Genomic DNA, 26,817 nt, shown 5'->3' with positions numbered 1-26,817 from the left:
GAGAATTTGCATAGAATACAGAAACCTGCATATAAAGACCAAATTTTTTGAAGTTATCGTAAATGCCAATGGAATGAATAAACTAACCTCTACTTTTGCCTGGTGTACATAAACGTTGATAACCATTCACTTCTTTGTACATAAAGTACACTATCATGATATTAAAGTGACCATATGGATGAAGATTTGGGTATTTATTTTGGATTTTGAATTTCCTACTGGAAAAATGGATGTGAAACAACATATGCCAAGTCTTTGTTTATGACTCAATAAATTGCAAAAGATTGATAAACGTGTGAAATGTTGTACGTACAACAACAAACTTTTTACACATTATTTAGCTTTTTGCAATGTATTGAGTTACAAACTCAGACTTAGTCAAAGTTGTTTCAAATTGATTTTTTCAAGTAGGAAGCCATGATAAAATTGTTTTATAAACTAAAAATCCAAAATACCAAATCTATATGACCACTTTAATGTTTCAAAGTGGCAGTTTATATTTTCATACAAATTTAATATTTTGGTTTTAGAGGTAAAAAGGCTGACTTTGTAGCCTGTCCAACCAAGTTAAAAACTTACCCTTTATTTTGATATATATACTCGTAGGACTGCTTTCCTAAAGTTCAACAATCAAAGCAATGTGTAGTTACTAAAAAAGTTTCTAAATACTTAGTAAATACAAGATTAAAAAAAAGAGAGAAAATTTTCTGTAAGCGGTGTTTACAGTAAATATCTCATTAATGGAAGGATTCTAAATGTACGACTAAAAATTTAGATCTAATATTGATAATATCACTTTCAAAATTAGCATCTTGTTGTTGCTACCCTTTTGAAAGATAAACAAGTAGCACTCTGTAATGTTGATATAAAAAAAATGTTGGTTAACTTTAAAGTCAATATTTCGGTTAAAACTCTTCTTAAAACATTTCTTGGATTGTACAATGGGTTCATATTGACATCATTATGACCTCTATTTCATTATTCACATTCTGTCAATCTCATTTTGCATCTGACTTTGTTGTTGTCTCCAATACTCAGATTGGAGCTCTCTCAAATTACTCTCCAACATTTGAACTTCATCGTGTTTTTGTGCCTCTCTGGCTTGCTGAATGTAACCTCTAATGATGTCCATTTGTTGCAGCATAGGATCATTGGATGCTGCAGCAGTTCCTGCTGGTACCTGTGTTGGTCCCCAACCCTCGGCACCAACACTCTCTCTTGTTACCGTTCTTTCTCTTGGAATGTCTTCCTCTCTTCCCCTGAAATGCACTGGAGTTCCTGAAAACTGTGGTCTGAAACGTTCTTGCCTTCGTCTCTCTTGCTCTTTCCGTTCTTGTTCCCGTCTTTGTTCTTCCACTGCAGCTTGCCTTTGTTCTTCTAATTTCCTAGCAATAGCTGCTTCTCTCTGTGCTTTCACTTTCTCAAACTGCTCAGGTGATGGTAATGAAGGTAAAGTTAACATGGTGTCCTGCAAATAGGCCACGGAACTCTGACGAACCATTCGTTGTAGCTTCAAAGTGGTTTGGTTTGGCTGAGTTTCTCCCGATACTCCAAGGCTCAAAATCGTTTTGCTGTTAAAGAAACAAGACTGACACTGCATATCAACATTTCATGATTTGTAGTTCTATTTGTCAGCTGTCTGCTATATTCTAGTTATCAGACAGATATGTTAGCCACAAATGAGCTCTAATCACAATAGGCTCCATAGTATTCAGAAGCAGATTGTGAACCACAGTCATTTTAATAATTGAATATTATACTATAGGAGACTTGTAATGCCTCACTTCACAGCTTGCCACACTGATAAGAGTTGATGCCATTATCTACCACATCAATTAGTAATGACGTTTCTTTTGTGGATGATGTATTACTTAGTTACTCATCAACTTCATTTGCATAAATTTTGTAGGCTACACCTTGTACTAGCTGTAAATGTTAGTAGAAAGTCAACATCATGAAATGAATCAGAAAGGATATATCTATTCCTGTAAACATCTTTGCATACATTAAATACAAATGTATGTCATCACATACCTGAGTGAATCTATAAGTTCATACATCTTGAGTAACTTCATTCTCATAATAGAGGCACGGTCTAGGTTGTAACTTGTCTCACCAGCACTGATAAATAAGATAAGAGACAGAAATACCAAACATCAAGTGATATAAATTATCATTTTACACTGTGATTTAGGACATCCTAGATCCTACATACAAGCGTTATCGGTCTCAAAATCACAAATCTAAAAACATGATATCATTAGACCTGAACTGAACACAGACAGCCTGAGGGTAGAAACACTTGTATTACATTACTTTAAGAGTTATCGCGTTGACAAATCAGAGCATGTCATCACACCGAAGCTAATTACTGAAACTTTTGACAAACACTTTCTAGATCAGTTGATTCAATCTATATCGTCTACACATATTGATGTTCTCATCGGTTGGTATTTATGACAATATCAATGACTTACAGTACATCAATATTCTCCTTGGCCCTTTTACCTTTTCCTTTACAGCTAATTGGACATATTCTTTTACATACATGAATGTATATCAACACCTTCTGAATGATGATTATCTTAATGGTACAGCTAAAACAGGGAGTGTTTGCCAGAAGACTGTACATAACATATACATGTAAGTCAATCATTTGGCACTTGGGTTTGCTGTTTTATTGACTAGATAACAGCACTTTTATTGCTGAAGACAGCAGGATTGAGATTGAAGAGAGTTTTGTTTATATCCATTCAGCTTTTGAAACTTCCCTCTATAGCAATCATGCTGTGTTCAGCATTAAAAGTGTTGTTATCTATCAAGTAACACAACAACCTAAACTTGTAAAATGATCGACTTTGATCATAAATGTATGTATATATTACAAATAGTCTTGGGGCAAACTTTACCTGTTTTAGCTGTATTTACTTGATGTGTAAACATTACTTTGAAACACAATGCAAAGACAAATCCACTTTTACTGATCTACTCACTTTAATGAAAGTGCCATTTCTGTGAAAGTAGGAACCACATTTTCAACATCTGTTATGGACATTCTCAATTTCTGCAACAGAGAAATGGTAGAACCATTTGATAGATACTGTTATACTATATCATACATTCTTAGTCCTAAATTTGTACAGAGAAAAGTATGAATCAATTACATATCCACTGCAGACTATTTGATAAATGACATTATGTAATAAACACTTTGTCCAAATAATTCTTCTTTCATAACCAATCATTTATGTCTCTAAATACAGTACATACTTCTCCATGCAAAGCTACTTATTAAAGTCATGAAAACTATGAAATGGTATGTTTTGTATCCCCTCACAGCTTTTACAAAAACAATCACTGGGTTTTCAGTTTTCAAATTTCTTGCATCAGTAATTCAAGGTCACGATATTTTGTGATTAATCATATTTGCTCAGAGTAGATATAGTTTACAAGAAACATATTGCATTCAAATATATTGGTGCATTTTTAAAACAAGATTTCAGTATCGTATTATTGGACAATATTGAGATTACCTGAAATAGATGAAGAACCATCTGGTAAGATTTCTTTGTGTTTTTCAAATTTTTGTTTGCCAACATTTCAAAATTTGGAGGGGGCTACAAACAAAGACTTTGATTCCTCCGCTTGGCCTAATGAATTATTGTCAATAACAAACTCTCTCCCTCTCACAGAGAAACTGTCAATCAGAGATAGTCTTACTGAATACTACATTTCAATCTGAATTGTATGGTAACTATGGTAACAAAGTAATTGTAAATGTGAAAGTTCTTACACACTGGAGTGAGGTTTATGGCATGTCTATTATTTATCTTTGAGTACATAATGTACTACTCTAATGTTATTGTGATTAATATCTATGCGACTCTGTTGAGTATCACACTGTACACGATTTTAGGAGATGGAGATGAGATACCATGTACAAGACTTTCAATGTTGACCATGTAAGGCGATACCATGTACAACAAGATTTTCCATGTACAACACCATAAACACCTTATAGGTATTTCACAACTGACAACTTCAGTTGAGAAGATGACCTTACAGAGTCATTTCAACAGTTGATACATATAAATGCCATGAGCAACATCATATCATAAAAGTAAGAGATACTGATGTGTATTTTGGACAGTAGTCATATATCTAGCATCAATACATTACAAAAGCAAGCACTGAGACTACTTTTTTTCATCGTGTGAGATCCAACATACATGGTTATGTCAAATTCCGAAGTATTCAAATGAGTCCCTTTTTAGAGGGCTGTCACTGTCTCTTCCTTAAAGGGCAGTCAAAGTCACCCCTTAGAGGGCAGTCAATGTCACCTTTGTAGAGGGCAGTCAATGTTATCTCCTTAGAGGGCAGTCAAAGTCACCCCCTTACAGGGCAGTCAATGTCACCTCCTCAGAGGACAGTTAATGTCACCTCCTTAGATGGCAGTCAGTGTCACCTCCTTAAAGGGCAGTTAATGTCACCTCCATAGAGGGCAGTCAGTGTCACCTCCTTAGAGGGCAGTCAGTGTCATCTCCTTAAAGGGAAGTCAATGTCAACTCCTTAGAGGACAGTTAATGTCACCTCCTTAGAGGACAGTCATTGTCACCTCCTTAGAGGGCAGTCAAAGTCACCCCCTTAGAGGGCAGTCATTGTCACCTCCTTAGAGGGCAGTCAATGTCAAAGTCACCTCCTTAGAGGGCAGTTAATGTCACCTCCTTAGATGGCAGTCATCTCCTTAGAGGGCAGTCATTGTCATCTCCTCAGAGGGCAGTAATTGTCACCTCCTTAGAGGGCAGTTAATGTCACTCCCTTAGAGGGCAGTCAATGCTTAGAGAGGGCAGACATTGTCATCTCCTCAGAGGGCATTCAATGTCATCTCCTTAGAGGGCATTCAATGTCATCTCCTTAGAGGGCAGTAATTGTCACCTCCTTAGAAGGCAGTTAATGCTTAGAGAGGGCAGTCAATGTCATGTCCTAAGAGTGCAGTCAATGTCACCTTTTATATAGTTAGTTTCTATCACATAAAGCAATACCAGTTGAACTTACAAGTGATGTGGTTTGACATGTAGGACCCAATAACACAATCACATATCAAAGTTAGCAAAAATCAATGAGTACTTAAAGCTACCTGATGCTTTATTAAAACCACTAAAAGAGTTATTATTTTTACCTCATATAATTGTACAAGAAGTGGTTTGGTGGTCTTCTCTTTAATAGCAGCTGCTTTCCTAATTAGTATTTTCTCACATTCTTGACAGATACGGAATTCCGGTTCATCATCTACCGATCCACCACTTGCTTGACGTCGGTGAGTTTGCGGTTTTTCTGGTGAAGACTGGTGATTACTCTTTGTTAGTGTTCCTGTGGAAATACAGGCAGTCCTTTAATAGTGTTCTGGTATTGAATGAATCTTTGATATTTCACATGATGGAATGAAACATCTCACGCTTTTGAATTTTGCTTTTAGCATAAATAGTGGCTCAAATAATTTTCTGGATTTTTAAAATACATTAAATTTTCATTTTGAGTTCAACATGATCAACCATGTACAGTAGAAACAGCGCTGGTGTGTTATTTCACGAATGTGAGGCTATACACATACAGACAATTTCAAACACTAATGATAGATGATTACAGAGGTTTGGGAACAGTTTGTATGTAGACACAGACAAGTTATGATCACATTGCTTTTAGTAGAAAAGTGATTAATTAAATCCATTAAAGCCTTCAAGCCATTTCTACCATGCTATGACAGAATAGCAATGCTTATCACCTTTCAATGTGATTAGGTACAGGATTCTGCTGTGTGTGTGGTGCCTCTGTTATTGGTAGTTTGAGGTTAAAAAGTGTCTTATTTTTATGTGAAAAATGTCATGTCCCATCATTGTAACACTATGCCAACCCCGTTTCCACAGTAACAAAAAGGAAATACTTGTCTTCAAATTCCTGTTTCCTGACTGTGTTATTTTAAAGTTCTCCACAAATAGAAAGGCAAGTGTGTAATATGTGACCTAAATAAACATTACAAATATGTAGTGGGTGGTCTTATGACACATCCAGTCATTTCATAACATCACTTCACATTACTTAAATAAAGATTAGTTTTCATCTTAAAATAACTGATGTTTTATCAATATTGAATTCACTATATGACTAAGATCAATGATACATAACTGCTTCAGTTATTAATTTCTATATTGGGACAAAAATGAAAAACAAATGTTATTGCCCTATAGTTGTCTATATCATACATACTTATGCCTATATCATACATACTTATGCCTATATTATACATACTTATGCCTATATCATACATACTTATGCCTATATCATACATACGTATGCCTATATCATACATACTATGCCTAAATCATACATACTTATGCCTATATCATACATACTTGTGCCTATATCATACATACTTGTGCCTATATCATACATACTTGTGCCTATATCATGTACATACTTGTGCCTATACCATACATACTTATGCCTATATCATACATACTTCTATCTGTATCATACATACTTATGCCTATATCATACATACTTGTGCCTATATCATACATACTTATGCCTATAACATACATACTTGTGCCTATATCATACATACTTATGCCTATATCATACATACTTATGCCGATAACATACATACGTATGCCTATATCATACATACTTATGCCTATATCATACATACTTGTGCCTATATCATACATACTTGTGCCTATATCATACATACTTGTGCCTATACCATACATACTTATGCCTATATCATACATACTTCTATCTGTATCATACATACTTATGCCTATATCATACATACAAACAACAATGACCCTGTCTGTATTTGTAACTCAATACAATGCAAAAAGCTACAAAGTGTGTAAAAAGTTTGTTATTGTACGCATTAATTGAGTTACAATTACAAACAAGGACTTGGCATATGTTGTTTCACACTGATTTTTCAGTGGGAAGCTACATTAACATTGTTTTGTAAATTAAAAAATCCAAAATAAATACCCAATCATCATCATATGGTCACTTTAAACACATATTACTGCATCATATATACTTATTCCATGGTGTCGTCCATAATGTTAGGGTGAGTATGATGAAAACTAAAAGCACAATATGTATGACTTACTTGCAACGGACACTGGTAGAAACTCAGAGCATCTATTGCACATTATAGTACCACATAATCTGCAGTGGTGTTTTCTCTTGGCAAGTGAAAATTTATCCCCACATGTTGGACAGAATTTAACATCATCATCTGGTGCCCATGGAACTATACTCTTCTCAAATGCTGATGAAGAATATAACAAAACAGTCCTATTACCAATCAGTTTAGGTGGGGTGAGGGTGGGGGTGGGGGTGGGGAGGCAAATAGTGACTGTAAATTAAGTGACTTAGAGTACTTCTAAGTCTATTATTAAAAATATAGACGGCTCTTCCACACACTGCTCAAACTGCTGTACAATTATTACCCTGCGGCAACAGTGTGCCCGCCAAGCCAATTTGACGTCTCACTGATGCACATAATTTCTAGTGACACACCAAAATTTGGTGTTCCCCTATATCTTACTATTTGGTGACTCACAAGAAATGCCAGTCTTTATCATACTGACCCACAACAACAAAAATTGGCTATCATTAGAGGGCACACTGCCTGGCACATATCTACATTTATAATGGTACAATAGGCCTTTTTGCTTCCTCAACACCCTTGGGAGCATATAATCCCTGTGCATTAAATCCTTCACATTGTACCTTCCATTCTACCAGGTCCTCATTATAAATATCTGGAATGACTTGGCTAAAATCATTCAATTCTTCAAAGTTGTACTTGCACATACTCAGAAATTCTAATAATTTTTATATGCTTCTCACGCCCACAGAAATAGTTGATGCAGAATACTTCAAATGTGGGATATACATGTCTGTAAATTATATAGCACAATGTATTCAATTCCATGTCTGATACTTGAACAGTAGTTTTAAAGTGTTTTATACAGTCAACCAATTAAATTGTATGAAAACTTAATTGGTCGTACTCAATTCAGACAAATATCACTACAAGGATATAACAAGTAATTTTAATCACCCTTTCGTTTTGAAGAATCCATTCCCTGGCTTTCAAAACCCAAGAGTTTTTCCAGTCGAATCAAAAGTTTATTAGTCTCAACAACAAACCAGTCAATTCTTGTATCTCGTACTCCTCTAAAGGCATCGGTATAACTTCTAATAGTACCTGTATATGAGATTGGAGAGTGTCACTTAAGTCACATAATTCTGGTATCTGCTTACCTAGTTGTACCAGGTATTAGATGACTCACACATTAAGTCACATACACTGAATAAACTTGGAACTCGATTCGTACTGGATTTATGACCATGATTCATTCAATTCAACAAATAACATGTCCATCAACCAATCAACAACAGAAAGCTTTCTATATAGAATGGAATTTCATTGAAAGTTTGTATGCATTTCTGAAGAATATATTCACTATAATATATAAATCACTTAACACCTAGCATTTTTTTTATCAAACTTTATTGCCAAGTTTTGCCATACAAAAAAGATAAGCATATATCACTAACTATAGTCTAGATATTACCCATAGTATTGAATCATCTCTTCAGAGGACAGATCTTGAGAATCAACAGAATAGCACTAGACTATGAACTTGCTCACCCATTTCTTGTGGCTCCCACTGCGTGATATCAAAACCACCTGCATCTACTGTTGACAAGTTTGCAAACTGTCCGGTCATTTCATCTTCTGGGCTAATCCCACCATGACCTTGGCTATGTGTCTCCGTCTCTGTACCCTCTATCTTCTGTAAAATCTTTTTCTTAGCCTTGCCAAAGAGTCCTTTGAGTTGCTGTACAACATCTTTATTTCCAAACTCATCGCTATGAGCATCGTCAAAGTGAGATTGCAGCTGATAAACTGATGTTAGATCTTTCATACATATAGGGCACAGGAAGCCCTCTATGATGTCACTCTGTGAGTCTGAGTAAGCCATTTTTTATTTCACAACTAAAGCCTGGCTTCTCTCACATGTACAAGCTTCATCTGCTTACTCATCTGTGGTTGTTTGGATATCTGTTAAGAAACAAATTTATTTTGTGTTTCGAATATCACATTGTGTTTGTTTGACTTTGTTTAGTGATGGATTTAAAAAAAACAAAAACTGAATGACACATACAGCAGATTTCAAAATATCGTTCAGTCACTCTGTTTGATACAACCAAGCAGAAATCAACAACAAACATGCTACACTTTAATAGCAAGATCACAATTTATTGCTACATTTAGTCTGAATGAAATAAACCTTTTAAACCTACATACTACAACAGGATGCAGACATGCAGGTGCCAGTGTTGTGACGTTTGCATTTGATGTCTGCATGGATGCATGTCAGCTCATCTCTTTTCATTTAGACAAAATGTTGAAAGAAACTGTATTCATTCAATCTTGCTATCTCAAAAGTGTACAATGTGTAGTTTCTTATTAGTTTCTGAGTGACTGTATTATACAGAGCCAATGCATGGTATTTTGAAATCCATTGTATAAAAGTTAGGAGAAAAGCTAGTGCACGTTAGCAAATTGGCTATGTTAATATTATTCATTAACAGACTTCAACAACAAGTGAATACATTTCTAGTTGTGAATATCACAAGACGTCTATAAATTTCATACACAATCACAGGCTAAATGGCTTAAAATGCAGTCCATATGATTTCATACCAATAACATCTCATCACTGGCATATCAAGGAATACATATTAAAGAATCACAGGAGTGACTTGACATACTTGTTTCTGTTTTTCTCAACTTCAAGTACAGCAAGTGTAAAGCATGTAGCAGTACTATGATTTATGCATGTCTCAGTAATGAGTAATGAAAGAATGGATAGAATGGGTGGGTGGGTGATTGGATGGATGGAGATGGACGAATGGATGGATGGATGGATGGGTCGGCGGTGGGTGGGTTGATGGGATGGGGTGGATAGAAGAGTGAGTGGGTACGGGTGGCTGGGCGAATGGATGGATGGATGGATGGATGGATGATGGATGGGTGGTACGTTGAATGGGTGGGTAGGTGGGTGGATGGATGGATGGATTGACGGATGGGATGGATGGATGAGTGGGTGGGTTGATGGATGGGCAGACTGACAGGCAGACGGACAGAAAGACAGTACGACAGGCAGACCAAACAGAGGGAAAGTATCCGTCAGAATCCCAAGGCAGAGAAAAAAATATACTAAATCGATCAATCGTGCGATATTTCTTTAGACGTGTTAGACGTTTTGGTGCACTTGTCCTTGAACTTGGTAGTACACGTTACGTGTTATCTATCATGATGGAGGTCAACGGAACTGTCAGGACATCCAGTACACTCTGATCCAAGTCGTAAAAATAGCTATCACGACGTGGGCGTGACAAAAATAGTCTTCTAAGTTCTAGACTAGAACTAGTATTAGATAACGCTACATGTACACACAAGTATCAGACGATATGGACGGACTGCAAATTGCCGTCCTGTTTTAGTAATTACATGTACAACTCTACTAAAGTTTTCACTGCCTAGAAGCACATACCTTTGATATAAATTTATGAAGCGGTGATCATTGCATATCATGCAGACGATTTCCTTTCGATTCTTCACTAGTAGTTCGCCATCTTGAATCAACAAAACCCATGCTGTTAAAGGGCTTTAGACTCCCCAGCTGGCATTTGCCAAACAATATCCAAGTGCTAGATTCTGGGTTGTTCAGTGAGACAACGAAGGGGCAGCTGCTTAGCCTGGAATCCATGCGGATTTGGATTTTGAATTTTGCAAAATCTAAAATCTCCATTCGCATGCATTCCAGGATAGCTATAATCCTCATCTCCTATCATAAATTGCCTCCATATTTATTGTCTTAGGACAGAATGTCTTTCTTTGTAAAAAAAAAATGTGGATTCTCCCTAGAATTCACTCATATGTATCAAACAGACAATATAATTCAAAAAATCAATTTAACATATAGAATAATATTTGGTGTTTAAATTGTTGGAAATTTGGCAATTACCAAAAAATAACACCTACAAAATTTGGTCACATTTTTTCAACAGTGAAACACTATTTTGTACCAGAAAACATTAATGCCTGTAGAACTATTCTACTTTTGAATCTCAGCCCTTTTATTAGTAACACTATTTCAAAGTTGATCTCCATTTTTACTATAAACTCTCCCCTCTCCTTGCAAAGCAGATGTCTTGTAAACAGCTGATAATAATCAAAGAATTTACCCATTTTCCATAAATAACCTGTTCCATTGTGTAACAGCTAATTAACTTGATATAGTAACATGAAGCCAACCAACAAAAATGATATCACATTTATTGCATAACATGTGTCTCAGTATAAAGTAGGTATACAATCCTATGAATGGTAAATTGATGGCAGACATTTTGGTGAATGGTGAAGTGATCCAGTTTTTAACACTGCTGTATAAAATAGTTGTAAGTAAACAGAAGGGTTTGTCTTGACTGCTTGTCTATAAAAGAGTCCCAGTCTTGAAAGGCAAGGGAAATGAATAATATTCTTTGTGATGGGATAGCTGTTAACCATGATCTTCCAGCCCCAGTTCTTTGATTAATACTATAAAACCTAGATATTTTTGCCACTAGAAAATTTAGTAAATTTACAATTTTCAGCTAGTTCTCAATAACTGCTAATTCTCACTATATATATTACCATACTACTACATTGTGTTCATGTACAAGAAGGCCTTTTAGTCAATACTTACTTTTGTATTTTTGGTTTCCAGTGAGATAAAGTCGAAATAAGGCTGTTTTCACAAAAACTTGTTGGAGGGGGACGGGTGAGATTTTTGTCAAACCCCCAATTTCGTTTAAGTACCCCCCCCCCCCCCCCCCGCCATAGCCCAAAATTTTGAAGAACCCCCCCTCTGCCTGGATCAAAAATTTTGAAGTACACCCCCCCCCCTTCCATTTTAAATAGCAGATAATTTTTTTTTTACAATACACATACACACTCATACATACATATATACTGATCACATAACCATTCAAGAATCCTGCCTGCAACACAATGTCTGCCAAGACATTATCTTTGCAAAAATTAAAAATTAAACTGTTTTACTGTTTCTGTCCCTTTGGCACGTACTGAGAGATTTGGGAAACTTTTTTCCTTTAACAAGATAATCGATCGAACATGTCATTGTCCATTAGGCCTAAAAAAATAACTGTTTGGTTCTGGTTACTCAACCCAACCTAGTTTTGCACTGTCGACCATAAACTTTTTTTTGTACACATTCGAGAAAAAAATAATAAAATCACAAAAATTGAAGTCTCACGAGAAAGAGTGGATGTGGAAACTGACATCAACTTAAAAAGACAGTATAAAACTGTTCTTCCAATCTGTAATGGCTGTATATCTGATAGGAAGAAAAAAATAACACAGAGACCATTTGGAAAACAATGGAAAACCTGAACTAGACACTCACACATGCAAAAAAAAAAAATATAATAAAATAAAATAAAAAATCTACCTACCCCACCTATTCTAAAATTAAGCGTAATCGGAACCACACAATTTTTTTAATTAGGCCTTAGCTCAAGCGTTTTTGAAGTAGGCATATGATAATTTTTTAATTGATAGTAACATGTTTTTAGATATTCACGTTTGAAAATATTTTGTCATTATTTTAAAACTATTTCTCTATTTTTGAGGATTATACATGGACTTGAAGGCTCCTAGTTTTTATCTGAAGACAAAACCCTCTCTAATACACCTAACAGAAAATTGTTGCCATTACTTGATCAGCTGTCCAACTGAGTCTTTGATTTCTGTTCAATAGTGTATTATCTCCTGGATGTGTTGCAGTTGAATGTCGACTTCTTGCAAATGAACTAGTTCAGGCCCCTAATTGTACAGTAAAAACTAACAACTTGGACAGAATGACATTGAATAACATTATAAAATGCAGTCTTGTATCTTGTTCTTGTTTGATTTAGTTGAATATACTGTCAACAGAAAGTAAATGTATAACTCAAACAAGCCAAGCCACATTTTCAAGTCACAGAATATTGCATCAAGTGATATATTGGTATTGATATTTACATAGTGCATGCAGTATGTCTGTGTATTTTCTTCTTTCAAGGATTTTTGCAAAACACTTAAGTGTGTTCATTAACATTTTTGACTTCCATGTGGTAGCTCTCCTTCCAGATCTTGGGTATATGAAAATGTCATTGATGTATTGTGCAGGAAGTTGACTTGGACCAACTTGGTTTAATGTTACATACATGGTCATGTCATGTCATGTCATGATGTGTATTCTGTCCTATTTACATGTAGTTGACTCGGCTCCCAATAGTTTGACAGCTTTACTCATTTATTTCAATCAACAGTATGTTACATATTACAGTACAGCCCGCCCTCTATGGTTGACTTTAGGCTAAGCCAGTCTTATCATTGTCACTATTGCAATAAAGCAAATATGTTATGCTTTGATGTGTATACCATCCTCTGTAGTTAAATTAGGCATGACCCCAGTTTTGCTGAAAATGGCCCCACTATTTCGGGCAAAAGGGCTCTGGAAGCCCAACATTCTCCAGGTCTTGCCAAAACACTTGTTTACAAATATGTTTATTGGCGTTGTTGCATATATTGTGACTCAGTTCGCTACTTCATTCCCCGGCCTGCAATATATTCCAGGGTAACTTTAAAAGTTGATTCATGTCTGAGTATTAAAAAGTTTATTTCTCTTTTTCTCTATGACAGTTAACTTGCCAAATATTAATATTTGTTACACATTTAGCAGCTGGTGTTCAACTCACCATTTCTAGAAAGTACCTAGCATGCCTTAGAGTTTATGTTGTAGAGTTATAGTCATGTCAATAGGAGAGGAATTTTACAAGCATGTTTTAATATTTGTCAACAACTCCATTTGTTGCATGTTCCTCTCAAGTGACTCTTTATCATTGACATTCTACTTTGGCAGCAGGCTAAGATATACTTTGATATATGAGAAAGGGTCATGTTAAACAAAATATTTTCAGTAAAGTGGAAAGGGAAATTTGAAACATGCAATACCCAATATACAGTTGTTGGTTGTGGAGATATTTATGAAGTCCAACAAAGTCTATATGGAAACTGAGGTATACCTAATTACAATAAACAGGTTGAACATATATAGTGTGTACATTTATTTAAATAAATTTTATTCAAACCTTTCTTTCTTTACACTAAAAATAACAAACACAAAAAAAAGCATAATTTTGAAAGTCAGATAACCTAGAAATCTACTATGTTATCATTTACTGTCAATCTTCAGCTGCCATATTTTTGTATTTGCCTCTCATTTCTTTAGGTAGCTCTACAACTGATGGGCAAGGTACTTGCCCTGCTACCTCACACATACATTTTCTTAGAGCACCATCACCAAAGTTAGCTGGGTTGTCCTTTTTGGCTCTGGCTCTTTCCTCGGCCTCCAAAGTCAGTCTGTAAATGAAAAAGAATGGTATAAAATTCTAAAATCTTCACCTATGCTCTAGATACATGATACATGTAGATGGTACTATGTGTCAACTGTTGTCAGAAGGTAAGAACAATTCTGAAGGCTGAATTTAAAACATTTCTTTTTTGTGGGTGTTTTTCCCCCGTCATTTATTTGTTTAATCATCTTATTCAATATTATTCAATGTGCAACATCTAAACGACAAACTTTTGCAAGTCTTAGATTACTTTTGTCTTTTCTGAACTTCTGTTACATGTGAAATATCAATTTTTATGCAAATAAAGAACTAAAGGTCAGCTGCACTGCAGTAAGAATTACTGGCACCAAGAAGTCTTCAACTTGATGCCATATTTCACTTTAGGATTATCCATAAGACAGCATCCATTACACAAGATTCAAGTCAAAGACTTTGTTGTTTATGCTTTGGTCAGTTCTTTGTAGGAATAAAGGCAACATTTTAGGAAAAGCTTTTACCCTTCTGCAATATGATTTTTAAATGAGTCCTGATTTTTCACTTTTATCTAATGTTTTATCTGTTGTCACTTTTATCTTGTCTTTTTATCTGTAACTTTACTATTATTAAAGGAGCACTTGTGAACAGTTACATTGCAATGTTTTTATACATATGGCAATAAAATAGCTGAATCTGAATCTGAACTGGTATTGTATTTTGCACACACCTAGTAGTATGTGTGTAGATCCAATGGTCTAAAAATAATCCCAAGTTAAACAGTATACATTGTATATGTACTTACTTTGATTTGCCTAGTACTTTCTGAACTGTTTCTAGAATTTCTTCATTATTTTTACTGTCAACATCCATGACAACTTCTTCTCCAGAATCTATGGAAATATGAAGTACTCGTTAAAATTATATGAATTTACCTTCTTTGTGAAAAAAATACTTATATAAATAAAGATCAAGAACATGTTCAACATCGGTCTGAATTCTTGTGAAATAAACATATATTCACTTACCTAACCATGCCCTAATACAAGGTGATGGAGTTAAGTTTTTAAATGTAAGCATTTGTACATGTGGACTTTTATACTGAACTTGACCTAGATTCCAGTAGATAAAATCCCTAGTTGAAAAGAGAAGAAAAAAGAATTATGAGGAAGAATTATAGCAATGAAATGAAATGTACATACTTGTATCTTTGCAGTATTACATTTAAAACTGCTACCACTATGATGATGATGATGATGATGATGATGATGATGATGATGATGATGATATGTTGTTGTTGTTGTTGTTGTTGTTGTTGTTGTTGTTGTTGATGATGATGATGATGATGGCAATGGTGATTATCATTATCACCATCACCATCACCATCACCATCATTGTCTTCTGCATCATCATTATTCTCATCACCAAAAGGTGCTACCAAACAATGGTAACATACAAGTACTCTGGTTAATTATCACATAAAAGTAGTTAAAAAAGAACTCGTCCATGTACATGCATTGTAATGTTGATTAAAATACAATGGATATCTACAAGGGATAAACAGGATTATTTGTACTAGTCTGGTCTTCTCAAACAAACAAACAAACACACACACACAAACAAACACACACACACACACACACACACACACACACACACGACTGTACACAGTGTTGTGTATGACCGTCAATCGATCTACAGTTATGACTATGCACGTGTGATGAACATGGTTCCATGAGCACAATAAGTGACCACTTTGTAGGACATGGGATTGTCGATACGCCCTGCACCCCCTTGCCTCGTGATCATATATTGAAAGCCACAAGTTACTAAATGACATCTCTCGGTGAAATGTTGGCCTAAGCCACTCTTCTTTCAAGCAACAGTGGCTGGTTGCCCATCCATGCGATATGCCTCAATCAGACTGTGATGTTCTGGCGACTTACCTTGTTCCTTTACTTGCAACGTCTTTTTGGTTGTAATTTATAGTAAATATCTGGACATTGTCACGGAGGTGTATTCTTCCCTGTCTTAAATACTGTAAAGTTCGCCTGATGGGATCTTTTCCTTTCATCGGCATACTGACTTCTCTGGGATGATGAGCTGTTGGGGTGAATCAGGAGGCTCGAGGTGAATGGAGTACGAGTGGACCTGATAAAGCGCGCCCTCTATGCTCACTTTTATTTCTTATGAAAATAAGATTTTACTTGTAAATCACAAGGTATAATATAATATAGCTTTTTGTAGATAAGAACAATTTAGCGAACTAACTTTACTTTAGACTTCAGATATCTATCTGCTTACGGTAACTTTGCAGTGGAATTGATACCGGAAATGACGTCTTCTAAAATGGCAGCTACCAGTAGAGTGATTGCAGCATGTGTCTCTGTTGTTATTTTGGGTTTTGCGGGTGTAATGTACTATTTATCCCGCTCGAAGAATCACACTTCCAAGAAAAAGAAAGCATTTAAACTAGATGGTGAAAATGACAGTACAGGTGCGTAATCTTAAGAATTTTGTCCCAATTTCTTATCGCTCAGATTGGCAACACGTCAAAAACACGAAACACTGAACCGTCGATGTGATCATGTCACATGCAGTGTTTGCTTGATGTATTTGAAATGACCATGAGAATTTTACTTTGAGTTTGTTATTTGTGAATTGTAGAATGTAGACACTAGGTTTCGTGACTTCTGTTATCGCTTACAGTTTTGTTACATAGGTGAAATTGGATGGCAAAATATTACTTGTTCAATCTCATGTTAACCTTTGACCTGACCCAGTTTTGTGTAGCTACAATTTTTATCTATTTCTGGAACCTCGTGATGTATATCTGAAGATAGTGACCCCGTCCTCGTTTCAGTCACTGTGTGTCAGTATTTTTGGTAGTGTATCAAAATACTGAAAGGAGTACGGGGTCGCTATCACAGATCACGAAGCTTGAAATTGACTCCAACAATTGTTAGAATAGAATACATATTTTGAAATTTGAAAACAATTAATTCATGTGACATATTTCGATTGTAACGGAAAATGTTTATTATTATGATGTTGAGGGGAATTACAGTGAGAAAACAATTGGAAAATGGTTATTTTCAACTGACTTATTTTCAAATTGAAAAAAATATATGATGATTACCATCTTTATGCTATAGATACATGTAATAACGCTATAATGAAAAAAAACACCACAGAATCACATAGACATTTTCATATAAGAAATGATTATGTTAATTTACTCCTAATTCAAAATGTGATGCATTTTACCTGACAGGTCAATCAGTTTGTATATTAGCAAGTCAGAAGGGGGTCATTTGTTTTAATAGTCCACTACACTATTTGAAACAAATAATTGAGTATATCTGTTTCTTTCTCAAGATGAGGGAGATAGTATTTTGAAATTTAATTGTTACTGAACTTTAGAAGAGAATTTGATTGTCATAGTACCAGTAGTTGACAAATTCTTGTTTTAATATTGTCATTGTTGTGTAGATGGACAACCTCAGAAAGATTCCACAGCCCAATCAACCTCTTCAGGGGTTGGTCTCAAGAGAGTCAAATCGGTTTCTGGATTTTTATCCAGTGAGGAGGCTGTCATGTTGGTTGGTATGCTGGCAACAGAAGACACGGATCAGTTGAAGAAAGTCTTGGTTACAATTGCTAATAGTGCAGCATTTACACCAAACCAGGTAATATACACACTGTCATGTAATACCAATAACAATGGGATTTGTCAGAGTCTCTCTAACCTATAATACATGTATAGTTTTTGAGAAATCTATCAATGAAATCTTTCATTCCTGGCATCAATTAAAATTAAATTTGTAGCATTTCAAGACAATACACTTTGTCTGGAAAACAGGATTCTTAACTAATTCAAATACTCAGTACATTATACATAATCATTTGTCAAATATTAGGAGCACTAAGTTCTTCTGATACTCATGGACTGCAGCTGATATCTGGAGTCTTTCCTGTAACCAAGATGAGAGAAATAAAAAAGAGAAGTAGTGTTTCATTTCTATTCAAATGAAAATAAGAAAACAAGGCTGACAAAATAAACTTTTTTGTTTGGGAAAAAAAACAATACGGCTTGATACTGGTAGGTGTCAACACTAAGGCAATCATGAGAGAATAAATGGACAAGAAAAAAATGGATGTCACAGGATTTCAAGTATTTAATAGTTGTTCAGTTGCCATAGTGATATGTGGTATGTAGTATCCATCTCGCAAGCCTCAACACACTCTTTCTTTAGACTCGATGTACATGTAAGTATGTTGAAATCAAAAGAGAAACTTATCATCGTGACCTTTGCCTCACATGATGGTGGGGGTATAAAGCATTGTCACTTTTAAGTGAATCTAAAAAACTTATGTGGAATATGATGATTATTCATTGTGTGGTGTGTCACTGCCAAGTGCCTTTAATCCCCCACCCCACCCCTCAGTTATAAGCAAATGTGTATCTATATGTCTCGTGTGTATTACTCACTATGTGCACATATGTACATGTATTATGATGATGATGTGTGTGTGTGTGTGTGCGTGTGTGTGTGTGTGTCTGTCTGTCTGTCTGTCTGTCTGTCTGTCTGTCTGTCTGTCTCTGTCTGTCTGTCTGTCTGTCTGTTTGATATGTGTGAGTCTAGTGAGTGAGTAAGGAGAGAACAAGAACTGCATCATGTAAGCATAATGTTGTACAACTGTTAAATAGCGTGTAATTATTTCTGACCCAGGATTTGATTTGTGATGCTGGTGGCTTGCCGTTACTACTATTCCTGTTAGAATCCAACTGTAGAGATGTTCAGGAAAATGCTGCCAATGCTTTGTCTAATTTAGCTGTCAATTACAGTAATCAGAAAAGTCTTCAGGTATGCACATGTATGTTGTTAAGTTTTCATACAACAAATGTATATGTCTTACTATTGTCGCTGCTGTTGAATTTGTAGCATGCAATACAGTGTTTTTTTGCTAAGGGGTGGTAAGTAGGTGAAAGCTACCAGGTTTCCATGTCATTTTACCTGGGTTCCCAAACAAAATTACCATAGACTCTATGGGGTAAACACTGCCATTTTTACCCCTTTCTCCCTTTCTGTTACTTAGGTTCCCCATCCATAGCAAAAAACACTGCAATAAGTCAGCTAGATTACTCCAAGAAGAATACACTATTTGGTGAGATTTTGACAAAAAAGTGAATAATCTGTAACCATAATAATATATCATCAGCACGATTGATGTTAATCCTTAGATTAGTGTGTATATATGTTGAATTATTTTGTTAAATACTTACTCCTATTCATTCATGGTATTTCAACTATCTATTTGTGGATTTAGCAGTCAGCTGGCAGTATTTCTCTGTAAATGTCTCAAACAGTAGCTTAGTTAAAGTCTGTTGAATTTCAGACTTGGTTATCCAAACATAACTTGAATAATGTTCATTCCTCAGTTGTTACTTGTAAGATCAAACACTTGTGCTAGTGTGTATACATGTACATATATGTATTCATTCATATGACAGATTGCAAGTGTCAGAGTCTGTACAGGGTTAACAGGTGGAATTTTAGTTGTTAAGTAATCTTACAGTTACACCTCTAAGACAAATAAGAAATTCTTTTATAAGGAATTCAATCAATTAGAGAATATCAGGAAATGACAATCCTAGGTGTCAATTTCTGTAGTCAAGTTAAATAGATGTAACAAAGTAAGATTGTGTAGTGTCACCAGTGCACCAATTGTCTTTATTAAAGCTCTTTGTGACTTTTGTGTGTAAAACAACATAAGCAGAATAATAATTTGAATAAATGGGTAATCCTACATTTTATAGAACTGTTGATCAAATGAGAAATGAAACTTTTTCCATTGTACAGTCATGTTACCTTTTGAAAATTCAGTGACAAGTCACATGATAGATAGTCTGGATACCAATGTGGTCTCTAAACCAAGGTGTAAATAGTAATGATTCCGTATAGGGACTAGACTACATGATAGATAGTCTGGTTACCAATGTGGTCTCTTAACCGAGGTGTAAATAGTAATGATTCCGTATAGGGACTAGACTACATGATAGATAGTCTGGTTACCAATGTGGTCTCTAAACCAAGGTGTAAATAGTAATGATTCTGTATAGGGACTAAACTACATGATAGATAGTCTGGATACCAATGTGGTCTCTTAACCGAGGTGTAAATAGTAATGATTCCGTATAGGGACTAGACTACATGATAGATAATCTGGATACCAATGTGGTCTCTTAACCGAGGTGTAAATAGTAATGATTACATATCAGGACTAGACTACATGATAGATACTATAGCAACCATCTTCTATACCAATTACTTACAAATACAGTTATCTCTCTACCTGTTAAGTGTAAAGTAAATGGGGTCACAGCTAATTTTTGAAATAAGTTATGTAAGGAATGTATCTGTAATGAGTTTAAAAAAAACAAACTATTTGCGTTGATGATAAGCATCTAGATGGGATCAATGAACTGTGTTCTTTGAAGTTATGCTATTTCCATTAAAATTGTACATTGGTTTTATACAGACTAAAGTTTATGATTTGAATGATTTCATTGCAGGAGTTACAATGTGGTGCTGTAGTGGTGAAATTACTGGACAATGACAGCAATAGTGACAGTCTTCAGATAGCTTTACTGCGATTATTGACAAACCAGTCAGTATTGACGGAATGGCATGCGACCCTTGTACCAGCCCTACCCAGGTTATTTCAATATTTGAACAGTAATATTAGAAAAGACATACGTCTGCAGAGTCTCAAAGTACTGGTCAATTTCTCTTGTAATCCTGACTTGTTCATGCCAATAATCACTTCAAAGGTACATATATATATATTTTAATTTCATTATATCGTATATGGATATGTCAAACTCTGCTAGTTTTGATGGAAGGTGCCAATATTTTGGTTTGACATGCTATGGTACGGTCAGTTGAACTTTGAGAATTGTCAGTTAATTATTGGGTTTACTGAAGAATGTCTGAAGATATTAAATATTTGAAGCAGTTCCAATATGACATTGAAATAATAGATAAAATTCCAGGGTGTGACCTTTTTAGACTTTAGTCTGGGGAAAATCAACCATTGTACAGAGTAAGTAGGTAATATAGTCTGTAACCAAGTACAGGTACAGTTACAAATGAAAACAAAAGATGTTACAAATTTAGCAAATGTTTTATTCTATACATGTACTTAGTTGTTTTGATGCCGCCTGGCTCATGAGCAGTAAATAAGAGAAGTCAAATCTAGATTTACAAAAAAAAAAATCCCATCATGAGTCACTTTTTCATTTCTTGTACTACTGGTAGTTGAAAAATGTTTGTTTTTATATATATATAAATTTAGCCTAGTATCTAATCATGTAGGGATTTTGACTGCATTTCCCATCACAAAAATTATGACTATATGAATTTTCAGTTTGTTGATTTTAAGAAAGTTTGTTTCCTGCTAATATCAGAATTTGCTAAAGTAGAAATCAGTGCTATTATTTTTCTATCCACTCCCTTTCTCACACTCTGTTGAAGAAGCATACATGCAATAAAAATGTTTGCTTCAGATTGCTATGTTTACACACAGTAATTTTACCTACTCATACTCATTATTTTAGTGAACATTCTCATGAATGAAGTTTTTCCTTGCAAAGTGGACAAAAATAGTAATTGGGATTATCTTATACAAATTCTTATGATGCAGGGACACAACATTGGTGCAGCATTTCAACTGAAAATCACTGCATTAATGTGTACCTACATGTAGCTATAACCCAGAGACTTGACTATCTAGCTTCAACATGTCGCTCTCCAGAACATATTCTGTACCCAGCATCTGTTGACTTGGATAGGGAAGTCTCTGGGCTAATGTGTATCTGATAACAGTCATGTTTACCAGACAAACTCTACAAATTGTTAATACTGGAATACTTTTTGATGATTTCATAACAGGTTGACAAAGTAGCTATATTGGATTTATTGTCATCTGAGGATGTTGATTATTTGCTGAGACTTTTGACATTCCTGGCAAACTTGGTACACAGTAAAAAAACACTGAAAATATCAAGGAAACAGTTCCTTCCAGAAGATCAACAAGAAGTGACGTTCGGTAGCCTTATGTATGGCAAGAAGGCACAACTCTTTACAGACACAGTTTCAGATCTGAAAACATACAAAGACACAGACATTGCCAATTTAGCCACAAAAATTTGTGCCAATCTTGCCTAGAGGGCGTACTTGCCTAGAGGGGGATATGTTATTTACCTCTCAAAGACAACGCACCGTGACTGTATTATGATAGCACTTCAACAATTACAAAATACACTGATTTCAAGTGATGGATTTTGCAGTGTCATAAAATATGCTCTGCAGCAATTTTCAAAATCAGAATGGAGTTAAACTTCATTACATAAAATTATCGGTACCTGAAATAGAATATTACTACCTCGGCATGTCATACAAATAAAGAATATTCAATTTCTTTGTCCACACAATAACTTCCACTCCGCACACTTCAGATGCATAATACTGTAGGTTCGCCTGAGGATAACTGGACCTTCTTGTTCTATTTTGACCTTCTGCCAAGAGGTTAAAAGCTATTGCAGGTACCGAGAATTGGCCTCTGCTACTTGCAGGCATGTACATAGTAGTCCAACTACTTTTACACCTGAATAATATTTATGAATATTTTGTAGATAAACCTTCAATTTTAAAAGAAACAAGAGCAAGAATGGGAGGTTTTTTTGTAGGATCACCATGGTAACTTTGTACCAGGCAGTGTAAGGAAATTTTTATGATATACTCTCAATTCACAACAGATCTATAATATTCAGTGTACTTTGTTAAAATATGAAACCACAACATTCACTTTCTTTCCTTCCGTCCTCTACCTGTCTACCATGACAGTAGAATGTATATGTTTTTACCAGGTATCACATCTCTTTGCTAAGGTTATACAGGTCTTAGATAGTCTTTTTCTAGTCTACATACATGTATTTCTTGTATTTACCAGTGTATATGGTACAAGTCCAGCTTGTCTCTAAATCATTATGTATATATAGCCGTATATCTGTAGGTGTATACTAAATCTCAGTGTACCTGTATCTCTTCTATGACAACTCATATATAGTGCCATACATCTGTAAGTGTATAGTTAAACTTCAATCATAGACAATTTCTCCACTGTGTATGCTTCAATGTAGCTATATCTATTTTACAACAATTCATTCATGTCTTGTTCTACACCCCTAGGTCTTTTTTATGATTTCATGTAAACCTCCAATTTCTATGCTGTCATTGTATTTACTACTTGAAGTATTTGGAAATACTGAGGCTTAGATGACTTACATATTTTTAACTTGACTAAGAATCTCATGATAGATTTGTAATTAATATCACTCCTACATTGAAAACTACTACCCTACCTTGAGAATATTGAGATCATATTACTTGTATGACATACCCATGCAGCTCACTCTTGAAGCCCAAGCTATCGATCACCTTTGAGAATTGCATAATATGTGTATAATATAAGAATGAATTTAAGAAATTGAAGGCATTCTGTTTATGTGAATAAATCAAGAATGAAACACTAAGACATGAAGCAAAAACCAAATAATCAAGTTCTCATCTACCTTGCCCCTTTTAGTGTACCACAGTACTCTGCACATATTTTAACAACAATATATTTTACATCCCTTTTAAATGTCATTATATATATACCTTTTGTGTTATTTTTTTCAAGTTCATGTCAAGTTCAACGCAACGTTTGTACTGACAGATCTAAATGTATACAGATAAAAATTGACGTTAGATTCAATGTGAATAATCTAACATATACCGGTACCATGAATACTAATCTCAATCAGAGACACATGTACATTGTCAACATGTTTCTACTTGTCTCTCAGATCTTGAGTCATACTAGGAGTAAGAAAGTTTATTTCATCTGTAATTATCAGATTACAGTATATCCAGTCATAGAAAATATTTTCTTTTTTTCCATTTATACTGACAAAATGTTTTGTTAATATTACCATGACAACAGCCCATTGCTTTCTGTCCTGTAATTTTGGTATCATGGTATATGATTTATTGAAATGTATAGAGTTGTAGTTACTAAAGTTAGGATGAAATCCATGAATCTTGAGTAGTTGGGAGATTTATACAAATGATTGAAGCGTATACTTGAAATGTAAAGTATTTTATTCCAGAAAGTGACAAGTGATGGGTTTGAGCTTGTGAGAATAGAAAGAAACTTATCAATTTATTTGTCTAATGTGTGTAATACGTAAATCATGTCTACACCTAAACATCTGACAGGTTGTAAAACTTTACTCCAGTCTTCCTCGTACTAGAAGAGGCTAAATTATGTTTTATTGTTCATGACTACAGAAACTTTATCAAATATTGTCTACTCGTATATTGTAAATAAACAAATAAAACTTTTCATGAATTTATTTCCTGTGTCTTAAGATTATTTTCTTTTGACACATAATTAGCAGTATTTCACACATGTCAGTCATTTTGAATGTGACATAAGAAATACAAGACACATCATGATAAGAACACTTTATTATCTCTAGCACGAGAAAAGATGGTAATATAGTTTCCATGTGTCAAACACAAATAAATAATTATAAAAAGTAAAATATTATAAATGCTGCTAATATTTAAAAAACACCAAAATAATCAAATCAACATTGGTCTGACAGATCTAGGCATTCCTTGTGGTTATATAAGCTGACCAATGGTGCTGGGACCTTGGGGACTAAATTAATACCAGAATGAAAACAGTTCAAATATACACAGTACGAAGATATGATAAAAAGTGTGAAAACTGCAAAAACTAAAGAGATGCAGGTTATGGAAATAAATGATGAAATGTCCATGAAAATAACCTATGTCATGAACATTATTTGTAAATCAGCTATTTTGGTTTAAGATGCTGATAGAAGTAGGTGTGATGGACAAATGTTACTACTGGTATACACAAGAATGAATGAAAACAGTCATAATCAAGCTGCAGCAATTAAAATACATTGTATTTGTACAGTGTTGTCTCTTTTTGTCACCTTTGAAAAAAACAACAATTTAAATAGACGGGCTTGAAGGCAGGTGGTGTTCTCTTGTGATTAACCATGTCATAAGCCTGTCACGTCATATTGGCTGTACACAAGTAGTACAAGTGACAATTCTTGTAATATATAGCCTACCTGTAGACTTGAAGGACTAATGCTACTACACTATTTCCGCTCTTCTAACTGACATTTTAAGTTTTTATTTCATTTTAGGGTGTGGTAGACGAGCGAAAATTCCAAAAAATCAAAATGTCTGGTATGTTAGGATAGCGGAAATAGTGTAGTAGATTGAATTAGTCCACTTCAAGTCTACATGTAGGCTATGTAATTTGTGACCTGGGTTGGGAGTCATTTGCTGTACAAATGATTTATTTTAGTTTGTGACCCGGGATGGAATGAGGATGAAGATATACTGGGTTAATCCGTGTCTTTATCTGGTTTGCAACGGACCCACTTCTCCAGGAAGATTATCTGGACTCCATTTTAACAAGAGCTACACAAATATTTGTAATTATTTTCTGCTTGGAATATATTGCCATGTGAATTCTAATTTGTGCCGCGGGAAGTCTGAACACCAAACAAATAACAAACAAACAGACAGACAAAATCGCATAGCCAGTGAACCCAATCCTTATGAAACCTAGGGGGAAACCTTAGTAATAAAGATAACATATTCTTGGCCCCCAAAACGTTGATAAAAGTCTGACGTTTCATATCCGATTAATTCTTCTGAAATTGTGTGAGAAAGAAAACACGCGAGCTTTCAGCAGCACTTCAGGGGGTCGGTTATTTGTAACTGGCGGGCCAGTGGGGGTGTTGATGTTGAACTGTATGTGGATGTCCTTTCCCCCACCAAAAAAGCCCCCCCCCCAGCTGCAATAATTGCAGCGTTCGTTGTGGTTGTGATTATTTTTCTTCATTTTTTAAAGCTTTTTTTTTCGTTTTCGATGTTTAACTGGAAAACGAACCATCAACGAAAGTTTTCCAGTTTTCCACTGCTGCCACCACGCTGAACGTTTAAAGGTACTGGCAGTTATTTCACTACATGGTGAAATTGTCAGCAGCGAGTCGAGTTTATTGATGGTGATATGGTATGATATTACGGTGCCTAAATATTAAACCTAATTGATGTGGCAACAGTGGGATGTAGAACCGGTGGAGTGATGTATATTGGATGCGATCTTGCCAAAATCACAAAACAATGCCAAGTTTGACAATACAATCGAGTCATTGTA

General features: G+C 35.0%; 3 protein-coding genes across 4 annotated transcripts; 1 reads left to right on the top strand and 2 right to left on the bottom strand.

Moving 5' to 3' along the window:
- Positions 1 to 982: 982 nt before the first annotated feature.
- On the bottom strand, positions 983 to 8,984 carry LOC144433104 (rabenosyn-5-like). Its single transcript, XM_078121416.1, has 7 exons — positions 8,708 to 8,984; positions 8,114 to 8,260; positions 7,154 to 7,315; positions 5,180 to 5,370; positions 2,994 to 3,064; positions 2,035 to 2,121; positions 983 to 1,571 (listed from the first exon to the last, which is right to left on the bottom strand). Exons 1-7 carry the CDS (start codon positions 8,982 to 8,984, stop codon positions 983 to 985), a joined length of 1,524 nt encoding a protein of 507 aa, XP_077977542.1.
- Positions 8,985 to 14,272: 5,288 nt separating this feature from the next.
- On the bottom strand, positions 14,273 to 16,638 carry LOC144441419 (small ribosomal subunit protein mS25-like). Its single transcript, XM_078130993.1, has 4 exons — positions 16,446 to 16,638; positions 15,528 to 15,634; positions 15,305 to 15,392; positions 14,273 to 14,533 (listed from the first exon to the last, which is right to left on the bottom strand). The coding sequence occupies exons 1-4, from the start codon at positions 16,577 to 16,579 to the stop codon at positions 14,356 to 14,358; spliced, it is 507 nt and encodes a 168-aa protein (XP_077987119.1). The 5' UTR covers positions 16,580 to 16,638; the 3' UTR covers positions 14,273 to 14,355.
- A 210-nt stretch (positions 16,639 to 16,848) lies between these two features.
- Positions 16,849 to 25,298, top strand: LOC144438525 (armadillo repeat-containing protein 10-like). 2 transcript variants are annotated; one of them, XM_078127590.1, is made up of 5 exons: positions 16,849 to 16,996; positions 17,992 to 18,188; positions 19,233 to 19,367; positions 21,077 to 21,334; positions 22,455 to 25,298. In XM_078127590.1, the coding sequence occupies exons 1-5, from the start codon at positions 16,849 to 16,851 to the stop codon at positions 22,728 to 22,730; spliced, it is 1,014 nt and encodes a 337-aa protein (XP_077983716.1). In that variant the 3' UTR covers positions 22,731 to 25,298. The 2 variants fall into 2 exon arrangements, with proteins under 2 accessions (XP_077983716.1, XP_077983726.1); XM_078127600.1 differs by lacking the exon at positions 19,233 to 19,367.
- The last annotated feature ends 1,519 nt before the right edge of the window (positions 25,299 to 26,817 follow it).

This window comes from Glandiceps talaboti, chromosome 1, assembly GCF_964340395.1.
Source record: "Glandiceps talaboti chromosome 1, keGlaTala1.1, whole genome shotgun sequence".
Classification (NCBI taxonomy): Eukaryota; Metazoa; Hemichordata; class Enteropneusta; family Spengelidae; genus Glandiceps; species Glandiceps talaboti.
Note: the sequence above shows the minus strand (reverse complement) of the source record. Positions and strands in the feature narration are given on the sequence as shown.